The 24,884-nt window shown below is 41.9% G+C and overlaps 1 protein-coding gene across 1 annotated transcript in view; it reads left to right on the forward strand.

Annotated features, from left to right (window-relative positions):
* The window catches only part of Kcnk10 (potassium two pore domain channel subfamily K member 10), a 126,665-nt gene that overhangs the window by 53,448 nt on the left and 48,333 nt on the right, over window positions 1-24,884 (forward strand). Inside the window, exon 3 of the mRNA XM_058577792.1 lies at window positions 16,440-16,557. Within this exon, the coding sequence (XP_058433775.1) occupies window positions 16,440-16,557 (118 nt within the window). The remainder of the gene's footprint in view (window positions 1-16,439; window positions 16,558-24,884) is intronic.

A 24,884-nucleotide genomic window follows, 5' to 3' on the forward strand; every position in this document is an offset into this window, starting at 1 on the left:
TGATATGTATACATATACACATATATATGAGTATACATTATATCACATATATGATATATCACATTTTCTATATCCATTCATCTGTTGACTGGCTTCTATTTTAATTCTGTATTTAGCTATTGTGAATAGTAAGTAAGTACTATGTGGGGATACAGGGATGTCTTTGGTATGATGATTTCAATTCCATTGGATCTGTGCTCAGAATGGAATAGATGGATCATATGGTAGATCTGTTTTTAGTTTTTTGAGGAACCTCCATCCTGATTTCCATAATGGCTATAGTAATTTACATTCTCACCAACAGTATAGAATAGTCCCTTTTCCTCCACATTCTTGCCAGCATTTTTTTTATAATAACTATTCTAACTGGATTGAGATGGTATCTCATTATAGTTTTGATTTGCATTTCCCTGATGGCTAATGATATTGAGCATTTTCTCATATATGTGTTGGCTGTTTGTATCTTTTCTTTTGAGAAGTGTTTATTCAGATAATTAGCCCATTTTAAAATTGGATTACTGTTTTTTCTTAAGTTTTTTTGAGTTATTAAACATTAATCCTCTGTCAGATAAATAATTGGCAGATATTTTCTCCCATTCTGTTGGTTGACTCTTTACTCTGTTGATTGTTTCCTTTGCTGTGCAGAAGCTTCTTAATTTGATGTAATCCCTTTTTTTTTGGTTAATTCTTACTTTGATTTCCTGAGCTAATGGAGTTCTATCCAGAAAATCATTGCCTATAACAATATCTTGAAGTGCTTTCTTCCAGTAGTATCAGAGTTTCTGGTCTTTTATATTTAGGTATCTGATCCATCTTGAGTTGACTTTTGTATAGGGTGAGAGATAGGGGTCTTTTGCAGGTGAGTATCCAGTTTTCCCAGCACCATTTATTGAAATGGCTGTCCTTTTCCCAATGTATGTTTTTTCGAGAATCAGCTGTAGATGTGTGGGTTTATTTCTGGGATCTCTACTCTCTCCCATTGGTCTACCTGTCTGTTTTTATGCCCGTACCATGTTGTTGTTTTGATATTATTCTGAAGTATGTCTTTTTTTTTTTGTACCAGGGATTAAACCCAGGGTCACTCAACCACTGAGCCACATTTCCAGCCCATTTTTTATTTGAGACAGGATCTCGCTGAGTTGTTCAGGGCATTGCTAAGTTGCTGAGACTGGCTTTGAACTTGTGATCCTCCTGCCTTAGCCTCCCAAGCCACTGGGATTTCAGGTTTGCACCACTGTGTCTGGCTTGAACTATGTCTTAAAATCAGGCATTGTTCTTTTTGCTTAGTATTGCTTTGGTTATTCAGGATCTTTTTAAAATATGTATATATATGATTTGTAGTATTGTTTTTTCAGGTTTTGTGAAAAACATCATTGGTGTTTTGATAAGGACTGCATTGAATTTTTGTCTCCTGTTTTGACCTCAAAGATTGCTCTGAAATGATGAGTGTGTACCTTTGTACATGTGTGTGCACTTAAGATAATTTTATAACAATCCAAGAAAGCAACTTCATTAGGTACCTGCGGTGAGTGAGTGGGGCACCTTACACCCACTATCTCATTTAATCTTTCCATGATGCTTTAAGTTGGTATTATTATCCCCACTTTAGAGGTAAGGAAACCGATAGTACAAGAGGTTGAGTAACTTTTTAACCTCCAGAGTGGCAGAGCTGGGATTGGAAGCAGGGTCTGACACTAAACTGCCTCGTCCATTCAGCCCATGTGAGCCCTTTATGTAGGATGCTTTCTAAAATGCTCAACCTCTCTTAAGCTTTTGTTTTATATTTAGTACTTTCCAAAATTTTACTGATCAAAAAATCATTGGTGTCCCTTTTCCCTAACAGGAAGCATTTCTTGATTTCCCTTTACCCACTGAATGTTCGTTCTGGACCTAGGACACTTTCGGATCTCCACTATTATGATTTAACAGTTTACCTTATTTTCTTTATCACAATGTAGGTTAAACAGGTTTATTTGCTGCATCTGTGACCATAAAGAACCAAATTGTTAGTGTTTGCTCTTGCATTCACACTTATGAACATTCTCACTCTCTATGACTGAGCAGCACTGTGTGTAGTGACCTGGGAAATGGTATTTAAAAATAGTTTGTCTACACATTTGGAAGGATTTAAGGGTACTATGGTCTAAGCTGCAAAAATAGTATCACTATATCTTAGCAGGGTCTGAAAGGAGTGACTGTTGGGTAGAAAATGAGATAGATGATATTTATTTGGTCATATCTCTTGTCTGCACTGAGTGAAACCACCATAGAGGTAAGCTGGATAGTGTGCTTCCTATTATTAATAACAAAAACAGAGTAACCAGAACAGCATGATCCCCACAAAATGCCTAGATAGCTTAGAAGAGCCATAGGTGGTGAGTGATTTTCTGACAAATTAAACCACTTTATGGGGTACTGTGGGACTCCAGAGGAGACTGATGGCTCACTGTTCCCGAGAGGTGAGAAAAGATAGATGACTGTTATGGAGGAGACAGCAGCATTCATTTATCCACCCATGTGATCATTCCCATGATGCAGGGGATAGACAAGATGAGAGGCAGACGCTCCTTGAGTTAGCTAGGTACTAACCTATCTGTGCTCCAGTTTTATCATTGATAAAATGTGAAAACCCCTCCCCTTTGGGTGTTGGAGGGGTACATCCATCATTCATGAGAAGGACTTTGAACTGCGTTGGCACACAGTGAGCACTCAAAATGGGTAACTGTCACTGCGGTGGCCACCACTCTTGTTCTACTGTTCGAGGAACTCCAAGTGTCAAGCAGCCGTTCCTTACAGGGTTGGGTCGATGGGCTGAGGGTTGCCTGTAGGAGGCATCTGACAGTCTCTGGGACTTTTTTTGGTTGTCACATTGAGTGGTGATCACAGGCCTCAAGAGGAGAGAGGCCAGAGATGCTGCCAAATCTCCTATAATGCATAGCATGCTCCCTGCCCCCCAAACTATAATTGGCTCCAGCATGTTAATAGGCGGAGAAGCCCTGGAGGAAGAGGCATGTCAGTTAGTAGTTACAATTCACTGGAATAGTTATTGGAAATATGTGAAAGAAGAGGAGCCCCAGCCAGGCAATCAGAGGCCAAGGGATATTTGTGTGGCTGTTTATCTCCTCTAGTCCCGACATCTGCCCATGAAGAGGGTCTTTGGTGCCCATTTAGAGATGAGGAATGCTCAAGGTTAGTAAGTGAAGGATCCAGAATTCACTGCCAGATGATCTGACCTTACAGCCCAGGTCTGAACTACCGCATGCTTGAAGAGAAACGTGAGATATGGAAGGGGGCTTGTTGGGTAGGCCATGGCTGCAGGGCATCCCGGGGGTTTTCATGAGGCCCCTTGAGGGAGCTGCAGTGGCCAATGTGGCCTGAGCTGAGAGAGATGGGAAGAGGGGGAGGAAGTGAGTCTGGGAAGGGGTGGGGTCGGATTTGGAAGGTGCCTTGAGAGGCCTACTGTGGAGTTGGGAAAGTGGAAAATCATGGAAGCATCTAAGCAAGGTGGAGACAGGATGGGAAATTCCTACTGGGAAAACAAACAAAAAAAACCTTTTAGGTTGGAGGATGGAGCTATTGCAAGAAGACCACTTAGAGGAATATTGCAACCTCATAGGTGGGAGAGGCTAAAAGACAGAGAAAGGGCTGCCTGAGAGAGTCGAGAAAGAACACTTGAGCGTGACTCATTCTGCATTCAGCAAAGACTTCTCGAGTGCTGCTCTGTGCTCCATACCCCTGACTGTTCAGGCAGAGGCCAAGTAGGCCATGCATAGCCTGCCCAAAACACCGGATCCTGGGGCTGACCTTTTCATGTTAAATTCTTTCCACTTATGGCTGTGTTACTTGGGTAAGTGTCACTCCTGACCTTGGTACTCCCTTTTTAATGTAAAATGGAGATTGTGATAATGGACCATCCTGTGAGAGTGGTCTAAGGTGCGGAGGTGAGGATGGAAATAAACAAGTTCAGTAACCTTCAGCTATACTTGTTAGGGAACAAAGAAGCCAGAAATCTAAATTATGTGCATTCTGGAGTTCTCCCAAGGGGAAGAAAAGAAGACTCCTGAAATGCCCTTTGGGACTTTAAATCCTAAGTTTTTTAATGGACAGATTTTGCTTGTCTTATTGAAGTACAAATTTCTCTTCACAGAAGTTGCCCCCAGAGCTGGCCTGACTGCATATACCAAGTTACTCTGTCTCTGGGACTTGAGCCTGATAGCTATTTAACTATAAGAGAGGCCTGTGGATCTTCTATGTAGGGTCAGGCCCCTTTCACATGAACCCTTCTGGAAAAAGGAGACACTAATCCAATTCTGCTAGGTTGTGTTTGGTGTCCTAGGGATCCACTTGAGTCTGGGCTCAGTGTTCAGCACACCCATAGAAGATCCATCCATTAGTGGCATCTTACAAGGGAAACTTCCCAGGGAATTGCTGGAATCATAAGGAATGTCTATCACTTAGTAACCTGCTTTCCTCTGGGCACTGTCCTCAGGGCCCCTATCCTTTAGCACATTTAGGCTTCAGATAGTCACTATCTTCATCATCATTCCATTTTAGCAAAGCATAAATAAATTCTAAGAAGTTCAGTAACTTGTCCAAGGCCACACAGCTAGTAAGCGGCTGGACTGGGATTTGAGTCTTGGGAAGTCAGGCTCCAGAGCCCACCCACCTAACCATTGCTTATTTACAGCAATGGAGAGTGTTCCCTATGCTTCTTTTGAAAGGTTTTACTCCAAAGAAAAAGACTGGAGGGAGAAGGAGAAGTGACCTGGGAAACCTGGGCTGTCTGACTTGGGGCTCTAGCTCTGCAAGTGTGGACTATTGCTCTTTCAAAGAGGGAAAGGAACATGAGCCTTAGAGTCAGATCCACAGTGCCTCAGCCCACTGAACCTGAGGTTCCCCTAATAGTTAAGAGACTGGAGAGCCCTTCTCACTGGGATTGCTGGTGACAAAGTGCCCAGCAGAGTGCCTTGAATGTCCTGGAATATTCTTTTCTTCCCCCATCTTCTCAGAGTGAATTTCAGGGAATACGATTGAATAGACAAAGGTAAGCCTCCCTGGAGAACTTGCATTCATTTGGTGGTGAATACAGTATATTAAATGTGTTTTTGAAGTTACACTTTCCATGAATTTGATTTGATAGTCACTGTGTCCTGACAACTTCTTTATCTCCATGCTCTCAAGCATCACAATTCCTACCTTCCTGTTCCCAGTACAGTCATCTGAGAAGCTTGGTGCTACTAGCCTTGGAGAGAGTCATGAAGCACTCATCATCTTCTGTAATCCTCAAAGAATAAAATCATAAAGAGTCTTTGCTGGTGATGGGAAAAGAGGGATGCTGCAGCCTTCATGGTGTTGATTTGTAGCAGCCATTTTTCAGAATGTGCATTCTCAGATGTTTTTGGTCTGGACTTCCCTGGAGTATGGGCCTTTGGGGGAGATGTCTCTTATCATCTTGTTCAATGAATACCATTTGGCATCGTTAATTAAGCACCCAGTGTGTAGGCTGAGTGGTAGGTAGTTTGTATAATATTACTGAGTCTCATGTGACTCTCCCCATTGCTGCAAGAGGTGGCCACAGTTACTGCCCCATTTTACAGAGGGTAAAGTTCTCGTGCCTTGCTAGTGTCAAATTAGAACTTGAACTTAAATTTGATTTAAGAGATGGGCAGTTGCTTGAGAAGACTGGTTGGGTTCCATGCTGAGGTCCTGGAGGTGGACCTTTGAGGACATAGTGACCAAAGCTGCTATTCTGTGGATAGAGGGAGGGCTGGAGATTGTGAACTGCAAAAACCTTTGTTTCTAGAAGCAGATGTTGGAAAATTTGCACAATCCTTGAACATTTCCCAAGGCTGTAGCATTTACCATCCTCTTCTGCCAAGACCCACATCACTATCTCATTCATTCATTAATTGATTCATTCTATGAATTTATTGTCTACTGTTTTCTAGACACAGGTTCTGGGGTGTAATGTGAATAAAAGATAGATGTGTTCCTTGCCCTTTTGGAGTTTTATAACTAGGATGACTGAACATCCAGTTTTTGTGGTTCTGGAGCAATTGTTGATAATACCTCATTATCTTTAAAAATCATCCTGGTTTCAAAAATAGCATTTACCATCCTCTTCTGCCAAGACCCACATCACTATCTCACTCATCATTAATTGCTTCATTCTATGAATTTATTGTCTACTGTTTGTAGGCTAATGGAAGAAGCAAACCTTGTGCATATAATCATATAAACGTGTGAATAAAACCAGGATGAAAGCTGCAAAAGGGTGGTGGCTAAAGTCATGGGACACCTGAGCACAACAACTGACTCAGTAGGTCAGGAATTCCAGGCAGGGGGATCTGAATGTCAACAGACAGGGGGCAGACCATGTAGGGACTGATTTCGGATTTTATCCTAAGAAGCTACAGTCGTTTCAAGCCTTAGGGTGAAATGATCTTGTCAATGAGTACATTACCATTTTGATCCCCATATATATAAACCCAAGGCGTAGCAGTGGTGGATACAAGCTGGTTTTAAGTCATTTGTGTCATTCATTTGTTTAACAACCAAACATTTATTGGATGTATAGTTGGCACTCTGATGAGTGTTTTGCTCTGGATTTCTAAACTGATTTATCCTCAGTGGAGCTGAAACTCAACTCCTGGGAATACCCTTCATGGGTCCTCCATGTTGGGTGATGCCTTTCCTGCTTGGCCCCACAGATTAGACATTACTATTTGCCACTACATTTATTAAGACTCTATTGGGTGATCTTCACTTTTCTCATCTTCCTTCTCCCATGACTGTGAGCTCTCTGTGTCTTATTGATGCATCCACATGCCTGGCCCAGTGGCGAGTCAATGGAAGAGGCTTAAGTTTTGAGGAATGAAGAAATGGTGCTTTTTATATCTGTTTTGGAGACCAAGAGCCCTTCATTGAGAACTTACACAGGAGCAAAGCTGAAAATTCTTTTGTTTCTATGGAACAGAAATGCCCTTACTTTTTGGTCTGGTTGTTAACAGTACTTCCCTCAGAAGTTTCTGTCTTCTTTATGCATAAGCAGATTCTCTTTGGAGGTATTTATAACTCCCAAACTTTACATATTTAGGAATGTGGGATTCTAAGGAAAGCAGTCTGTCAGGAGGCGTGGCACTGAGATGGTCATGCATTGGGCCAAGGGAATCCTGGCTGTGACTCCACAGTGCCCATTTCCTGTCCCAGGAGGCCTCTTTCCAAGCAGCTTTTTGTACAGGAAGTTTAGGCAAGATCCCAGGCAGCAGGTGACCTCTGGTGAGTGCAGGTCTGGGTTCTTATTGCCCAAGGACACAGCTCTGAGGGGCTGAAGCGACTCCTCCTGGCTGTTGCCTTGAAGTTAGAGGCTCTGTCTGTCTGTCAGGGAATTGATCATGCGGAAGATTGTTCAGTGTTTGCAGGATCGGGCCTGCAGCCCTTGGCCTGCCCCTACAGGCCTCCACTTCATTATTATTATTGTTTTTATCCCCAGGGTTGTTGACTCTATCACTCTTTACTGAAGAAGATTTAAAGCTTTTAAGCCAGAGATTAAAGAGCTAATGGAAATTGGCATGCCACTGGAAAATGAATTTTCAAATGAGAACTCACTGTTCCAAACAGCAAAACCCAACAAAACTCCCACAAAACATAAAACCAAACCTCAGAAATGAATGATACTGTGTCCACATTTCTATACAAATGCAATGAAATAACAAGCTTTTGAGGGTGGGTGACTTGTACAACTATTCTTATTACTTATGATCAAATGTATTCATTGAGATAACTAATATTTACTGAATTCCTGTCATGAAGCAGGTGCCATATCAGGCTCTAGTGATGACAAAAAATAGCAAAACATGGGAGATGTCATCACCCTGTCCTTCAGGAGCTTGCAGTAGAGCATTGACTGTGTCACTGACTTTGCAATGTTTACTGCTATGTGTGCTTTATGTACAGTCGCTCATTCAATCATTACAACAAGTTCCTTTGAAACAGGTGTAAGGAACCAAGGAACAGAGAAATTGAATAACTTGCCCAAGCTTAAGTGAGAGGTAGAACTGAGACCTGGACAAGGCAGTCTGGCTCTGTGTCTGTGCTTTTTGCCCATGATGCTCCACTCCTTGGCTGGGAAGACTGACTTGGCTTGCATGCAGTCCACCTGTGAGGAGAGTATAGACAGTGAGGCTTGCTTTCTGGATTGCTTACCGGCTGTCCCCTGGAGGGACGTGCCTTTGTGTCTTTCCATAAGGTGTGGAGGCTGAGTCAATATATTCTATTTAAAACCAAAGTACATGAGTTATCTTTCAGTCTGCAATTAAGGGTAGCTTATCAGTCTATATGGAGAACATTTATTTTCCCTTCCTTCTTGATGGAAATGGGGAGAGATGAAAAGCTTGTTTGTGCAGGTTAACTGACTTAATAAGTGAGGATTTTACTTTTTGTTTTTAAGTGGGAACAAAATTCTGATTTTTTCTCTATTGTCCTAGAAGGTGACATAATCAATGAACTTTAGAGAAATGTTTAAGAGCTGGACAGAGGGCTATTTGTGAGAGACAGGAGAAGACTGGGATTAAAACAGAGGACACTAACCAAGTTCAGCTCTGTCACTAACTACTAGACCCATGGGTACATTTCTTCTGTTTTCTGTTGTCTCATTTATAAAATAAAATAGTAATGAGATCTATTATTCCAGCCTTTTTTTAAAAATTTTATTTTTAGTTGTAGTTGGACACAATACCATTATTTTGTTTATTTATTTTTATGTGGTGCTGAGGATTGAACCCAGGGTCTCGCACATGCTGGTGAGTGCTCTATCACTGAACCACAACCCCAGCCCCTATTCCAGCCTTTTTTATGAGGAACGAGTAAGATAAGAAGATTCTATGGTTATTTTTATGGGTATTTTACAATATTGTCTCCACTTCCTTGTCCGTCCCCTTATCAAACTATGCTTTCAGAGATAGGCTGGTAGTGGGTGCTGACTCATTCTCTAAGGGGGAGAGACACAGGACATGAAATATTATTATTATTATTATTATTGTGGGGCTGGGCATTGAACCCAGGGTCTTGTGCATGTGTGGCAAGCACTCTACAACTGAGCTATATCCCCAGCCCTGAAATATTAATCTGAGATTAATATTGAGCACTTGAGAATTATAAGGAATCTTAAGTAAACAGCGACAAGAAAACCAAGATAGAAGGAGTATCTCTTTTTTATGACATTACTAGTAATCTGAAAACTTTTAGGCCCTCTCCAAAGCAGCAACGGTAGAAGGAATAATAATCTTTCATTTAGTTCACATTGCAATGAATCAACATTCCTATACCTGCTTTTGGAGTCTATTACATTATTTTTTTATTATTATTAACAGAAATTGGATAGATTCATGCGCAATAGGAATAATTTCAAATGCAGAGATAGCAGCACATAGACATCAAACACTCTTTTCAGGACCAGGGTGATTTTTCAGCATCACTTGGGAAATTTGTTATTCAGTCTGTAGAGGTTAAGGTGAAAGGGCCGTGGTTGTTAGTCTGATGGTTATTGATCGTATCAGAGCAGATGCATACACTCTTGCTTTCTTAGTGGACTTGATGCTTTCCTTGTTGTTTATTTTATCCTTCCATATGGTCAAAGAGAAATAATTAATTCTACATGATAAGGCACAGTTTGGAAGCTCCCCTAAATGTGGCTTGATCCCCATGACAGGGTTTAGATAGATTAGTCATTAATATACATTCAAGGTAGAACACCCCCTACCCAAAGGATGAACTTGGGGTCTCAAGGAAAGCCAGCCAGCCTAAGACCATGTGCTTCAGATGTGCAGGCTAGCTCCTCTTGGGTTCCGTTTATTCTCCAGATTGTCTGCTCATCTGTCCCTTCTGCAGGTGGCCTTCACTTTAGCTTTATAACTAGATTGTAAAGTTCTGATGAAAGCCTCCTACCTGGCTCCCTTGGGGGACCTGAGGAAAGGCTAATATTTGCATATAACTGAATACTCAGGGCAGCAGGGAAATAAACACCATTCTAATATTCATCATGGCATTAATGTTTTCTCTCTCCTTGCCTTTATGTGAGCATCTCTTTGTTGAAGACTCTGAGGTGGGGTTAGGATGGTGACTTGACTATGGCAGGTCCACTTAGGTCAGCACAGACCTGTCTGCCCTATTATTCATTTTACTTTGGTGGAGGGTCAGGAAGTGTGGCCTCCCCTTGTCCTCTCACACACCATTGAGTATACGCAGGAGTGGAGAGCTGGGTCAAGAGTGTCTGAAATGGGGAAAGAGAAGAACTCAGGGTTGAGAGGAGCTGCCTTTCCAGAGTTGAGCATGGTGATCTTCCAGCTGACCGTTCTAATAGCACTGCTTGCTAGCTCTGCCAGGACCAGGTGTGTGCTATGGACCAGGTACTATTCTAAGTCTCACGTGTCCCATGAGTACAGTAACAGTACCCACCAACATGTTCACCATGAGGTATGAGTTCACCTGTGCACTAGTAGGTGCCCTCAAAAAATTCCTATCATTATTATTACCATATAAGAATGGCAAGTCACCATGCCCAAGGTCTTACTTGAAATTTAAAAATATTCTGACGACAACCTCATGAGGAAGGTTTTAGTTCTTCATTTTATAGATGAGGAAACTGAGGCTCAGAGAAACTGTGTAACTTCCACAGGCTGAACATTTGTCACTTTATCCAAGAACTTTCTCTGTTGCAAGAGTAATACCTGAGGCATTATGCTCTCTGTCCCTCTGAACTGGAGCCAAGACGTCTTTGTACAGCACACAGAAGCGCTGACTGGGGTGGTTCCCGACTTCCTCTCTCTCCCACTGATGTTGGAAATATTCCCATGCAGCTCCTCACTAGGATGCAAGGCTCCCCCTCCCCCAGCTCCCGCAGAGTCACTTCTGTGTCAGTGAAATCTTTTTATGTGAAGTATTTGGGAAGCAGCAGAAGGAAAAAGCAATCATGGCAAACAAATTAATATTGTGCCTCCACTTTCTCCTGAGGCTTTTCTGCCACAGATGAGAGAGGAATGGAGAGAGGTTGCCACCTGTTGTTGGGGTTCTGAATCATTAAGGGTATTTTTGAGTTATAGTGTATGCGGGCCACCACGCCTTTATCAAAGAATCCGTGGCTTTCTTTCTGTGCCTTAAGAGCTGAAAATGTGCTTCTTTAAATACACTTATAGAGCCACTTTCCACACTCACACCCTTGCCCCACCTCAGTCCTGACTCAATATGTCATTCATAAATCCCTTTGCTGACCAGGCCCTGCAGGGGTGAAGAATGCTGGGAATACAGAGCCACCCCTGTGTGTCAGACGAGGTCCTTTCTTTTTGTGCCGGTGGTGTAAGTTATTAGCAAAATGCATCCTGGGTTACACTTGAGATGTGATAGTGACATACCTTTCAGTTTGCAAGTGACCTGGTTTGGACAGCAAATCCAGCGGTTCCCCTGGCCCTGGATGCCCATGCATGTGGCACGGGGGTCCCTTGTATTCCTCAGCTAATCTGAGAAAAACTGAGTGATTGTTGCTTCACTTTTGTTTGTCTTTCTTTCTGGTGCCCCATAAGGACACCGAGAAATGGATGATCTCACTGAGTACACAGATCATAGGAGAAAAGCCCCAGACAGTTAGTGGTCCCATGTGGGCCATCGTTTATCCCAGGGCAGTGTGAACACTCCTGATGGTGTCTTGTGCTGTCTAGAGCAGTGATTTATGCAGCCAGCATTGCCTTGTGGGAGGAACCTGGGAGGGGTCCGGCGAGGAGGAGAGTCACTTCCCCCTCCTCTCTCCCTTCCCATCAGCCTCAGACCTGGCTGACTCTGTGAGAGGTTGCAGTATCTCCTTCATACTTTCAAGGTGGTCTTAATGCAGGGTATTGGGGAGGAGGGAGGAAGCAGAGAGGAGAGAGATACAGATTCTTTTCGATCTTGCCCTTCTCCAAGTCAGTTAAAAAAAAAAAAAGTCACACACACACATTTGGGGGGTTACTTTTGCATTTGTCTGATATTTACTGAAAGGTACAAAGTTTACTTCTCACACCCCTGGGAAGATATTTACTTATATTTATTACTTTAATTTGTTCATTCATTTGTTATTACCTTAAACATTCTATTCACTCCTCAATGCTAGGCCACTGGGTGGTGCTGGAAATTTCAACTAGAAAAGAAATTCAAGAAGGAATAGCATTAAAATGTAAAGTAATGCTTTCTTCCCTATAGCCAGCTATCTACCCAGCCATCCAATTATTCATCTATCTATCTTAGTGCTCATGAGACCTCTCTGAACTTGACAGTGGTTGAACTTGTTGGTGAACAGCTGATGCTCATTGGACCTGAGATCGTGATCTGAATTGATGTTGATGTTGGTTGAAACTCTACCCTATAACCTCCCTTGAGCTCACCATACACAACTCGGTTGAGTCATTTCATTATACGGATGCTCAGATGTTCCTAATGAGCTGGCTTATTTTCACTTTGCAGCCCAAACAGAGATTAAAGCATTAAAGCAAAATGCATTTAGTTTTAAAATGTTTTAGTTGAGCTCAAATATTCAGATCATTGGAAAATACTTTATAAAATTCATAGAAGTTAAAACTACGAACTCTTTTAGAATTATACTTATGAAGTTAGAAATGATTCCCCTACTATACAGGTATATATATTTAAATGCTAGAATTTTTAATGTTTTTATTATAAAGAAATGATCATTGTTTGAGGAGATAGTGTTTACCCTAATTTGAACATTGCACAATTTATTACATCTATCAAAATCTCACATAGTACCTCACATAAATATGCATAACTTTTATATATTTGTTAAAATTAAAAAAAAACAATGCTCCTAATTCAAATGATATCCAGTTATACCAATTCATTTTAATCTTAGATAGAACTAGACTTCTGGAGTTGGGGTTTATCCAAAGCCTTATTACAAGTTTGGGAAGTTTTAGGAGAGCTTATTTTTGTCTTCCTTGCTTCTAGTTAGATATTTTTCTCCCAGTGAATTACTTCGGATCTTCAGTGATTCCCCCGTGCCCATAGCAACCCTTATATATACTTCCAAAAAGCTGCTTCCTCTAGACATTTGGGTGTGTTGCCCACTGTACTGAAGATTTGGGCGGGGAGAGAGGAATTTATATCGCAGATATGAAGCAAGTTCAAATTGGTTACTAGACACAGCTGTTCTTCCCAATTTTCCAAATTGCTGCTCCTGAACTTGAACCTCCCTCTTGTCAATTGATACCCATTTCTTTTCTTCCTCCTTTTTCAGGCTTTTCTTTCTATTTTCTTTGCCCCCTCTCTTTCAGAGTATGAAATCAGCCTTTCCCCATTTTACTGTATTTATTTTTTTTAAAAAATCTTGTTTTTAATGCAGAGCATTAAAGTTCTAACACCCAGTTCCAACAGCCCAGTGAAGTCTGGGATCTCCACTTGCAGCTTCAAGAGGGTAGTCTGATCAGAAATGATGCTTTGAAAATCCTTTTGACCTAAACTCTCAGACAATGGCCACCTTCCTCCTCCTTCTCCAGTTGGAGGTGAGGATGGAAGTGGGAGAAGTTGAGTGTGTTCTGGGTACCATATGTAGAAGAAAGGGCAAAACTCCCTGCTTTGAGCTAATGGGATTTGAATCATGGCTGCTTTACTTCCTGGCTGTGTGACCTAGGACAAATTAGTTAACTTTTCTGTGCCTGTTTCTTCTCTCTAAAGTGAGAATTATACTACTGTCTTTCAAGTTTTGGAAAAGAATGAAATGGAATGATGTCTCTAATGCACCTGGCTAAATGCAGGCACTTAAAAATGTTAGTTTCCTTTTCCTTTTAAGGGAGAAACACTTTCCTTGAGGGTTACCTATGCAAACATTAAATATTTATAAATTGCATAATTCAAGAAAAACAAAACTCGGAAAGACATCTTTAGATTTTTGATGAAAAATAATCATCTCATTTGCCTTTTGTGCAAGTCTGTATTTTTAATGTGCTGGACTGGGTCTGCTTTTGGGTGTTGATGTGTGATTCTCAGCACTGTGACACTTACAGCCTTATGGGTGATGGAAATATTGGGTTTCGATGTGTGATTTGAGACAACCGGAGTGACTGATGAGGCCTGTAACTGTCCCTGAGGTATTGTTTTGAAGTGGGCCCATTGGGAGCTGTATGGATAATGAGGAGATAAACACCAGGCTGAGGCTTTGTGGCTTGGTCTGATGGCCCTCACACAGCACAGTGAAGAATGGATATCTTACCAGTGGAAAGGACTCACCATATGCTTCTCCTCAAAAGTTGAGTAGAATATAGGTCTGAATGAGTAAGTGGTCCTGATTGACATTCTTGTCAATTAAGCTGATTTAAACTATCGGCAGTTTGTATACTTCTTTTGGATTTTAAATTCCGGGATGCCAGGGCTTGTGTTAGAAACAGTGGTGGCTACATTATTCATAATATTTCATGTTCTTAGGGGCAAGAAAGAATAATCCAAAGGCTTACACAAGAGATTCCCCCCCCCGTCATCCAGTTGATTGACTGATTGCCAAATCTAGCCTGTCACTTGTTTTTGTACCTGTAGCTTGCTTTGCTAAAGAATGATTTTTGAATATTTAAAGGGTGATGAAAAAAGAAAAATACATGACAGAGATTATATATAGCTTTCCAAAGCTAAAATATATGCCCTCTGGCCCTTTATAGAAAAGGTTGCTTTTCCCTGGTCTGGAGAGTGTGAAATGGCTCATTCAATATCATTATTGAAGGCGAAATGTAATGATATGGATTTTTCAGTTGTAATCTGGTTTGTGACAGCCACCGTGTGCCTGTTTAAACAAAGCTTAGTGGATATTGCTGATAACCACATTTCAATATTTGTATCTTGCCCTCTCTGCGTAGGGTTATCCCAGCTTTGCCCTGGGCTCTGAGTCTCTATTGTTGTTCTAGAAAGTAGCTTATATGTCTGCCACCTCCTCTCTACCTGCCACCCTCTCACACAGCTAACCCATGCAGACAGCATGGACTTGAACTACAAATGACAGCACTTCCTTCCTCCCTGCTGGCCTGAAGGGGCATGGCAGGGCCAGCTCCAGAAGTGCTGGATTGGAGTTTTTCATCTTGTTCTGCTCCTGCCGTATCTGGGGGAGGGCTTCTAGGTGTATATGTCATTGGTGTAGAAACGTCAGCCCAGGGAAGGGGGCAGTTGTGAACCTGTAATCTCTCTCAGCAGTGGGGCCTGCATTAGACTCTGAAAAAATGGGCAGAGTTTGCATAAGTGAAGGAACAGAGGAACAAGGGAGCATGTCATGAGGTGTCCTGACTGGAGTGGAGACTTAATATGGTGAGAGATGAGAATGGGCCATCATTAGGGCCAATTTAGTGGCATTGTTAAGACATGGAATTCCAAATCCAGTAGCTAACATTGGACTTTATTTTAGAAAAGAATGAAGTGTGTGCGTGTGTGTGTGTGTGTGTGTGTGTGTGAGAGAGAGAGAGAGAGAGAGAGAGAGAGAGAGAGAGAGAGAGGGGAAGGGGGAGTGTACATACCATAGCCATGCTCCGCATGTTTCAGTCAACCATGGGCCACATAGATGATGGTGGTCCCATTGGCTTACAAAACCCAGTGACCCTGTAACAATTTCAGCTTATGTAAGTACACTCTATGATGTTCATGCAATGACAAAATCACCTAACAATGTATTTCTCAGAACTGTCCCTGTCATTAAACAGCGCAACTGTCTTTGTTAGACCTTAACAAACAGACATTGGGCTAAGGATATTGTTTACATGGGCCATCTATCTCACTTAATCCTCTCAACAATTTTTGGAGGAAGATCTCCTCCCTAGTTTAACAGATTTAGAGTGGTTGAATTCACTTGCTCAAGGTTGCAAAGTTAATAATAGGCCGAACCAATATGACCTGACCTGAGAGCCTAATACTTAACTCCTGTGCTATTGAAACTAATTCAGTATGAAACATTCTAACAAGACAGGAAAAGGGGAGGGAGGGAGGGGAGAGAGAGATAGAGATTGAGAGAGAGAGAGAGAGAGAGAGAGAGAGAGAGAGAGAGAAAGAGAAGAGAGAAGAGGAGAGAGAGAGAGAAGCAATTGAAATCCTGCCTTTCAAAAATGACCAGAGTGAACATTCTAGAGCATTCTATGTGTATGCATGACAATATGTAGATGTTTTGCATAACTCAGCCTGTTATGTGCCTGCACATTTAATATAAATGGCACCATGCTCTATATCCTAGTTTCCCCCTCCATTTAAAACTCATTTTCTAATTTCACAAACGGATGTGTGATATTTTGCTTTACGACGGTACCCTTATTCACTTAACCAGTATCGCTAGATCACTGCGGATTCTTAAGCAGGGGAGCAATTTATTGGAAGATTAAAAACAAAACAAAACATTTTCAACTGAGTCTCATGCTTTTCCCCTTCCTTTGCAGCACGCCCTTGATGCTGACAATGCCGGAGTCAGTCCCATAGGAAACTCCTCCAACAGCAACAGTCACTGGGACCTGGGAAGTGCCTTTTTCTTTGCTGGAACTGTCATCACCACCATAGGTATCCGTTCATTTGCTACTGTCCTTCTCTCTGTGGGCTGTCCCTAGTGATGGCTGGTCAGCATTCTGTCCTGAGTACAGGTACAGGGTACAAGTAGTTCAAGGTTGAAAAGAGGCTCATGACACACTACCAAATGAAGAGTCACTGTGGTGGCTTTCAATAAAAAGCAAAGTGGAATAAGAATCTCCTTTCAGAATGAAAGGCTAGGGAGCTTTCAGTTTGAAAGCACCCAAGGAAAAGGCTAGTGTGGAAAATATGAGTTAGTTGAACTCAGTCTGCTCTGTTGAGCTCAAATTTCCTTTTGATGATCGTACTTCTTACTAAAGTTCTATATGGTAGAACCAAAATGCTCTACAGAGTTTGTTTTGAAAAACAACACTCCCTGTTCCTGTCCCATTTTTTCACCTTCCAAGAGACAACTACTTTCATGTCTTTTTGATGATTTCAGTGTTCATCTCCTTGAATTTAAATACCGCATTTGTATTGAGACCTCTGGAATTTGGGGCTTAGCAGTTATTTCTGGACTTCCCATCGTGGAAGAGGAGGAGGAGGTGTTAGTTCACTTTCTTCCTCTCTACATGGCTGCAGAAGGGCTCTCTTCCTGATACAGTTTGATTAGAGTTGAACCTTTGCCTTGGGTTGACTAGGTAAATGCTCTTTGCAACTAGTCATGTGGTGAACTATGATCCCTCCTCCTCCTCTTCTTCGTCCTTCTTTTTATTTTCAGTACTGGGAATTGAACTCAGGGATACACTACTGCTGAGCTGTATCCCCCACCTTTTTCATTTTTAAATTTGAATTGCCAAGACTGGCCTTGAACTTGTGATCCTCTTTTATCTCAGTCTCTGGAGTTGCTGGGATTACAGGTGTGCACCACCACACCTGGCTATGATTACTTCTTTCCTGCACCAATTTTTGTCTTATTTTATTTGTGTGTGTGAGTGAGTGTATGTGTTTTGACAACTTGAGGAGTTTTGTACTTTTGTCTTAGGAGCTAGCTTTATATCAGTATACAATAACCACAGTGTTCGATTCATTAGCTAGGATAGGTCAGATCCCTGTTATAGGAGATGGCACCTTTTCCTCCACTCCTTCCCCATGACATGATGTTAGTCAACGCCACCTATTAAATGTTTGCTATCCAATGATTAGATATGCTTATGCTTCTATTATGTGATTTGCTGGCTTTAAGGGATAACTCTCGGCTCTCAGCTCTTCCATATAATGCAGTCAAGGGAACTTACTCAGCATCTCAAGTCCCTTTCCCACCTGAACCAACTGCCATGTCATTCAACATACAACAGTTTACACTCTGTTCTGTTACCCTGATGCTCCCATTGGCTTTAGATGTAGTTTTATATTTTCACTACTACCCTTTCTGTTCCTGTGTGTGTGTGTGTGTGTGTGTGCGCGCGCGCGCGCGCGCGCGCGTGTGTGTGTTTATAATGCCTACTCTGCCACGTGCACCTACTAATTTTATTTTTCTTTCTGGGAGCATCAGGGGTTATATTTCACTTCCTAATTTGTTCCTGGGTTTCTTAGGTCACATTCAATCTTCTCTTGTCATCTCACACTCCTTCCCTGATTTCTTGTTAAACAATGTCAGTGTTCCTCTCTAGCCCAGCGGTCCTCGCTCTGTTCAGCATCACTTGCTTGGCTGGCAGTCATTCTAAGTAGTTGCCTCATGAATGGCTCAGGATGCAGTATTCCCTGGGATCTTGCAGTGCTTAGGGTGGCAGGCTTCACAGACAGCTTTGCGGGAGACGACTGGCTGACTCACCTTTTCATTTACACTGGTCTTGTGGGTGTCCCTGTGCTGTCTTTTGATGTCAGTGTTGCTGTGGAGTAACCTGAGGCTGGCCTGCCCTATTTTTCTCCTTTCATCTTCTTATTTTTCTTTTGAATTTTGAGATGGGTTCTCGCTGAGTCGGCGAGGCTGGCTTTGAGCTTTTGATCCTCCTGCCTCAGCCTCCCGAGTCACTGGGATTACAGGCATGTGCCACCGTGCCCGGCTTGCCCTTTTATTTTGATCTTGATATTTTAGTTGAGCTTCTTAAAAGATTATTTCCTTATATAACACTACTGGGTTTTGTCCCTTTTATTTCAAGAAAGTCTTCCTGATGGTCACTTTTAAACAATTTCTCTGCTGTGTGCTTTTGGTTTTATTCTTCAGGGACTCCAACCACACGTCTTTCATGTCTGACTTCTGTGTCTATCATTTTTCTTCTACTTTGTTTGTAACTCTGAAGATGTGGTTTTGTTTTTTTTACTACTACCCTTTCTCTCTCTGTGTGTGTGTGTGTGTGTGTTTTCATAATGCCTACTCTGCCATATGCTCTGGGAGCATCAGGGGTTATATTTCCCTTCCTAATTTGTTCCTGAATTCAATCTTCACTTGTCCTCTCACACTCCCTCCCTGATTTCTTACACTCTGCTCCATAGTTTCTCTGTGAAGGCTACCATTTTTGTCTAGTTTGGGCAACATTTTTCTGGTGTCGTTAATCCCTTGGGAGTTTTGTTACTCTTTTCACATTTTTCCTTATAAATCCTTTATATTTATGCTGGCCCAGCTTCTTCTTAAAACACGTAACTCCCCCAAACCGGTCAATCCTGGACCAGCCATTTGTCACATGTTTTGGAGGCTGGGTGAGGAGGTCGGGTGAGGCGGGGCCTCCAGATAGCACTTTCCAAGCTTCTTCCTTTCCACTGCTCATTTCTGAGACAGAGTGCCTCTCACAAGTGTGGCCCCTCCATGTTTTTCTCTGTAGAGACCCGCTGCTTCTGTCTTCTGAACCAGATCAGTTTCAAGGTGGTTTCTGCTCTCCCTCTTCACCCTTTCTTCCACACTTGGAGCAACCAGCGACATCTCTTTTAAAGTTCAAGTTGTGAGCCTCACCTTCGTACGTGGGCATGTGCTGGCGCTCTCTGAGGTTGGCCTGGGATGGGCCCTTTCATGGATCTTTGTGCTTCTTCTGTTTTTTTTGCCCGTTTGGCTTCCGTCCATTCTCAGCTTCTTTGGGTGGTTCTGTGACCTCTGGATTCTATTCCTCTTGCAGTTCTATAGAAAACAAGTTCGAGGCGTTTCTGCCCCATACCACGGTGAAGGAGCTCTCATTCAGAAGACAGGGAGAGGCCCAGCTCCCACTGGTCCCTGTCGGTGATGGCCCGCCCTCCAGGAGCCCTCTGTCCTCCAGGTGGGAGGACTCCTTTATTAAAACCTGTGATACTTTCTGGGAGGAACTTCCCATCCTGTTTCTTCTGGAGCTCAGCTATGCCTTCCAGAAAGTTCTTTCCTTTGATGCACACCTTTGTGTGTCCACTTCTCATTGGTGCACAAGTTTTTGGTTTTGTTTTCAAATCTGGCCTCTAGGACCTAGCTGCTTCCACCTTGGTAAAATTGAGCAAGGTACGTGCAGTAAGAACGTTCCGGATGGAAGACAACTGTCATTCCTACTTAGAAAGTCTTTGTGTCAGGGTTCTTCAGAGAGTTAGAAGCAATAGGGTGTGTGTGTGTGTGTGTGTGTGTGTGTGTGTGTATAATATACATGTAGGTATGGATTTATGGATTTTCTAGGGAAATAGGCTCACATTAATTGAACCAGAGAAACCAGTGGTGTAAGTCTCAGTCCAAGGCTCCAAGGCTGAAGGCCTGAGAAACGAGGGGGCTGTTGGTGTAAATCCAGGAATCCAAAAGCTGGAGAACCTATAGTTCTGATGTCCAAGGGCAGGAGAGGAAGGGTGTGGTCCAGCTCTGGAAGACAGAGTGGAAATCCATTTTTCTCTGTCTTTTCTGTTTTATGCCCCCCCCCCCCCCACACACACAGCTGATGGAATATTACCTACCCACTTTGTGGATAGAGCTTCCCACTCAGTCCACCAATGCCAATCTCCTCACAGACACACCTAGAAATCGTGCTTTACCAGTTCCTTAGTCCAGTCAAGTTGACAATTAAAATTAGCTGTCGCTGTCTCTTGATCTAAATATATGGCATACTAGATTTACATTTGCAAATCTGCAAATACATTAACATCGACAATTACAAGTGTTCTCCGTGTTCTTTACATCCATGAATGTGTGGACTAGTGGGACTTTCTGACGCCCCGGTCCAAGTTAGGTCATGTTAGTACATGACTGCTCAGCACCCAAGAAAGGAATTACATGGCATGACACCACTCGATGTATGGGCATAAAGTGTGATAGATCTCAGCAACACCTGAGGACATCACTGTAGTTGATGGAGAAGACCAATGTCAGGTTGGGTTGTGTTTGACAGTCTGGTTATTAAGATGGGGCAATGTGTCTTGCATTTTGGAAGATTTGTTGTAAAATAATCAATATTGAGAAAGTCTGGGCCATTTTTAGAGGTACATTTTGAAAAATGTTATCCAGTACTCAGATATTGGACCCATGAGACAATAGTATATGTTGAAGAAGACAGAAGAAGAAAACTCTTAATTTTCTTGTTTTATGACATGGCAAAATTCGTGGTCTCTTTGATGCATTGAAAAACATTATAGCTACATGAAATGACCTTCATTCATGGTATTTATTGGGTCAACTTGTTAGGAACTGGGAACCTGGTTTATCCAACTATGTTTGCTGACTTCCTCTCTTTCTTATTGGAGGTAAATTTAGACAGAAGCCTAAGTAACTGCCATTCATTTTCTTACCTTGATAGATCGTTCTGCTGGAATTTTCTAATACTAAACAAATAGTAATAAAAGGGCCATGGTAAATGGGGTCCTGCTCACTCCCTTCGAGTTCTGGATGGAGTTGCTCATGAAATATTGATAAACAGATGTTGAATCTCTTACTTCCTAAGGTCAATGTGTTTTCTTTTTTTCCTTTTTCCTTTTTTCTTTCATCTTCTTTTCTCTTATTTATTTATTTTTTTTGCTGAAGACAGTTCTCATTGGATTTTCCACTTACCTGTGCCCCCACCCGGCAAAATGTCCTAACTAATTCGCACTTATGGATCAGAGCTCATTAGAGGCCCAGGAAGTATCTTCTGACCTCATGACAAGTGCCTGATTCTGCTGGCCACTGTAGCTGGCATTCTTCCACCATCTTTGGGTCATAAGCTCTTGATTTAAAGTCTTAGGCAAAGCCATCCTAGCTGGTGAGCCTCTAGGTTCATGTACCCATATCCTGGCTACCTGGGAGGCTGTTCCCACTATGTGGGAGGAAGGACATTGTGTCACACAAATTATGTGCAGGTTGGGAATCTTTTCCAAATTCAGAGGGCTCTGTACACAAACAGGAAGCTATTACAAAACAAACATGCTAACAAAAATAAAACCCTACTCAAGTATACTTTAGCATCATGTACAGAGTTAGCACTGGAGATTGAGTCTTTGTTCTATTCATTAGGAAAAAAAGCCTATTTTTTCCTTACTCTCTCTTTATCTTAAAAAGTAAAGTATTACAAATTGAACTCCACTTAACTGGCTAGTTTTACTCCCAGAGTAGAGGGTCTTAAGAAAGTCGTATAGTTAGAGAATTCCAAAGAGAACCTTAGTACAACATAAATAGGAATAATGAGGTACAGAAATAATTGTTTTTCCAATTACTGAGTGGTAAATTCACTCATTGCATGTGATAGTAAGGGTTATAAGAAAACTCAGGGCCCAGTAATTTTTCCAGTTCTTCATAAGGAATTTCCACTACTTTGGGAGCTAGGAAAATGGAGCAGCTGGAGTAAAGAGCTGTATTCTCATTAATTGTGAAATGCACAAATATCAACCTGCTTGCCTGAGTTCATATAGTTTGTGACATAATAATGTCTGTATTTCCTCATACTATTAGTGATGTTGGAACATTAGAGTTCTTTGAAAAGTGTGTCTTTGATGGTTTCCTTTGGATCCACTATCCACTGTAATGACTTCTTGTAGGAGGCCTAAGCTCTTCTACTCTTGTAATACTCTTAACACCACAATGAAGATCTTTGGGCAGGAAGTATGGTTTTCATCTCTGGTTGCTTCCTTGGAAAGATTCCCATGGGATTGTCCTGTCAAAGGGCATGGACCATTTAAGGCCTCACCAAATTGCTTTCAAGAAAGTCTCTCATGAGCAGCATGAGGTTAGATACTTTCCATATGCAAGGAAAAAAATGCTCATTATTTAGAATGGAGAGGGAGAGAGAGAGAGAGAGAGAGAGAGAGAGAGAGAGAGAGAGAGAGATGAGAGAGATATCTCAGGAATAATAAGGTCTTTTCTGAAAAGCAGTACTACTACTCAATTTCAGAGGTTTCTTTTATCTGAGGATATCAAATACTTCTTTTTAAAAAAGATTTTCTCATGCTGAGATAATTGGAAAAACTTATACTTGTATAGTTGACCCTCCATATCCATGGGTTCAACCAACTGTGCAACGAATATATTCAAAAGAAAAAAAAAACCTCGCATCTGTATTGAATGTGTACAGAAGGTTTTTCCTAAACAATATAGAATAACAATTATTTGCATAGTATTTGCATTGCATTAGGTGTTACAAGTAATTTAGAGGTAATTTAAATTACATGGAAGGGGCTGGGTGCTTGTAGCTCAGTGGCAGAGCATTTGCCTAGCATATATAAGGCACTGGGTTTGATCCTCAGCACCACATAAAAATAATTAAACAAAACAAAGGTATTATGTCCATTTACAACTAAAGCAATTTTAAAAAACAAAGTATGTGGAAGGATGTACATAGGTTTATGTGCAAATACTAAGCCATTTTATAGAAAGGACTTGCGTACCTGTGGATTTTGCTATCTGCAGAGGGTCCTGGACTCAATCCCCTATGAAAATTAAGAGACAACTGTAAAGCAAAGAGAATATATTTTCACATTTCTGCAACCAGTAGCCACACCAGAAGGAAGACCAGATTCTGCTCAGTCTTTGCCGAGGGTACCCTGCACTCTTTTTCTTTGCTCCATAACTAATTCTGATGCAAGAAAGTCCCATCTGTCTTTGATTGTTGACTCTGCTACTGGATTCCTAGCAAATAGCTTTTCTAAACTTGAGCAACGATGCTCATTCTTTGTGAAGATGCTTTTCCATAAACCATAATTTGTAGAAGGGCAGCAAATTATTTCATTCTTACCAACAGCTATGAAATGCAATTAGATTTTAGTCTTTGAGGCACTTTCAGATTGGGTCAGCTGGCTCTACCTGCATCAAAGAGAGCCCTTGGTCAGGTCCCAGGAGATAGACAGTGATGGTGTCACTTGCAGCCTCAGTTAAGGATTATACCTTAAAAAAAAAAATCGAGGCAGCTGCTTGTACTTATCCAGCATTTAGATTGGCTGTTTAACTCAGGGCCAATGGAAATAGCAGTCACTGAGCCTAATATTTACTAAATGCTTACTAGGTATTGGGCTCTATGCTGCACATACATGATCTTATTTAATCCTGAAATAATAACACGAGGTAGGTTCTGTACTTTTATCTTTGGGAAGACTAAGGCCCAGAGATGTTAAGTAACTTGCCTATTATCTCATAGTTAGTAAGCAATGGAACCCAGGGTCATTCACCAGGACCAACTACTTAATTTGTGGGGCCCAGTGCAGAATGAAAATACATTCCCTTTTTAAAAAGAACATCTCCTGGCTACAGGAGAGCATTAAACCAAGCATGCAGGCCTTCTCAGAGTGAGGCCTGGTGTGATTGCAGTTTGTACATCCATCAGGCAGACTGCCTGCACACTCTTAACCAAACAGCGGGGACTGAACACTACATAGCTTGGTAAAGATTTAACTTTGATGTGTAAATAGCAAATGGAAGCTTCTATGTGTGTTGTGTGTCTTGGTCATGAATCCTCTTCAAACACCAGCTCTCTTCACAAAAGACATGGGACTGTCTTCTAGCTCATGGTGACAGAGCTGAGGCACCCCTGGTCCTGCTCATTGGTAACAGCTTCTTTGGGTGTGTCCCTACTGGACTGTGTCTTTTGCTGAAAATCACCATAAGGCATTTGATGGAGGAACTTCGTGGACACCTTGTGCTTTACTTAAATCCAGTTCTAGTGTTCTGGGCTTGTTCTACGAACAATTGCATGTCCAGCAACTGTCACCCCACTTATTTCTCAGCCTTGATTGCCTCTAGCTGTCCAAGACACACCCACACCTCAGATCCAGTCGTGGGCCCACCTGAATCATTGAGTCAGCCCAGCTCAAGGTACAGACATTTTGTCTCTTGTCCTGGTGCTATGGGAGAACAGCGGGGTTGCCAGAAGGAAAATAGGAACCAACCATCTGTTTTTCCCTGGGGCTGCTTAATTTTTCTGTAGTCGTATTGCTTAGGAGTGATCCCTTTCCACATAAAACCACAGGGCCAGATGATAACT

Source organism: Marmota monax, unplaced genomic scaffold (assembly GCF_021218885.2).
Source record: "Marmota monax isolate L192 unplaced genomic scaffold, Marmota_monax_Labrador192_F-V1.1 WCK01_AAM20220418_F8-fsc00017, whole genome shotgun sequence".
Classification (NCBI taxonomy): domain Eukaryota; kingdom Metazoa; phylum Chordata; class Mammalia; order Rodentia; family Sciuridae; genus Marmota; species Marmota monax.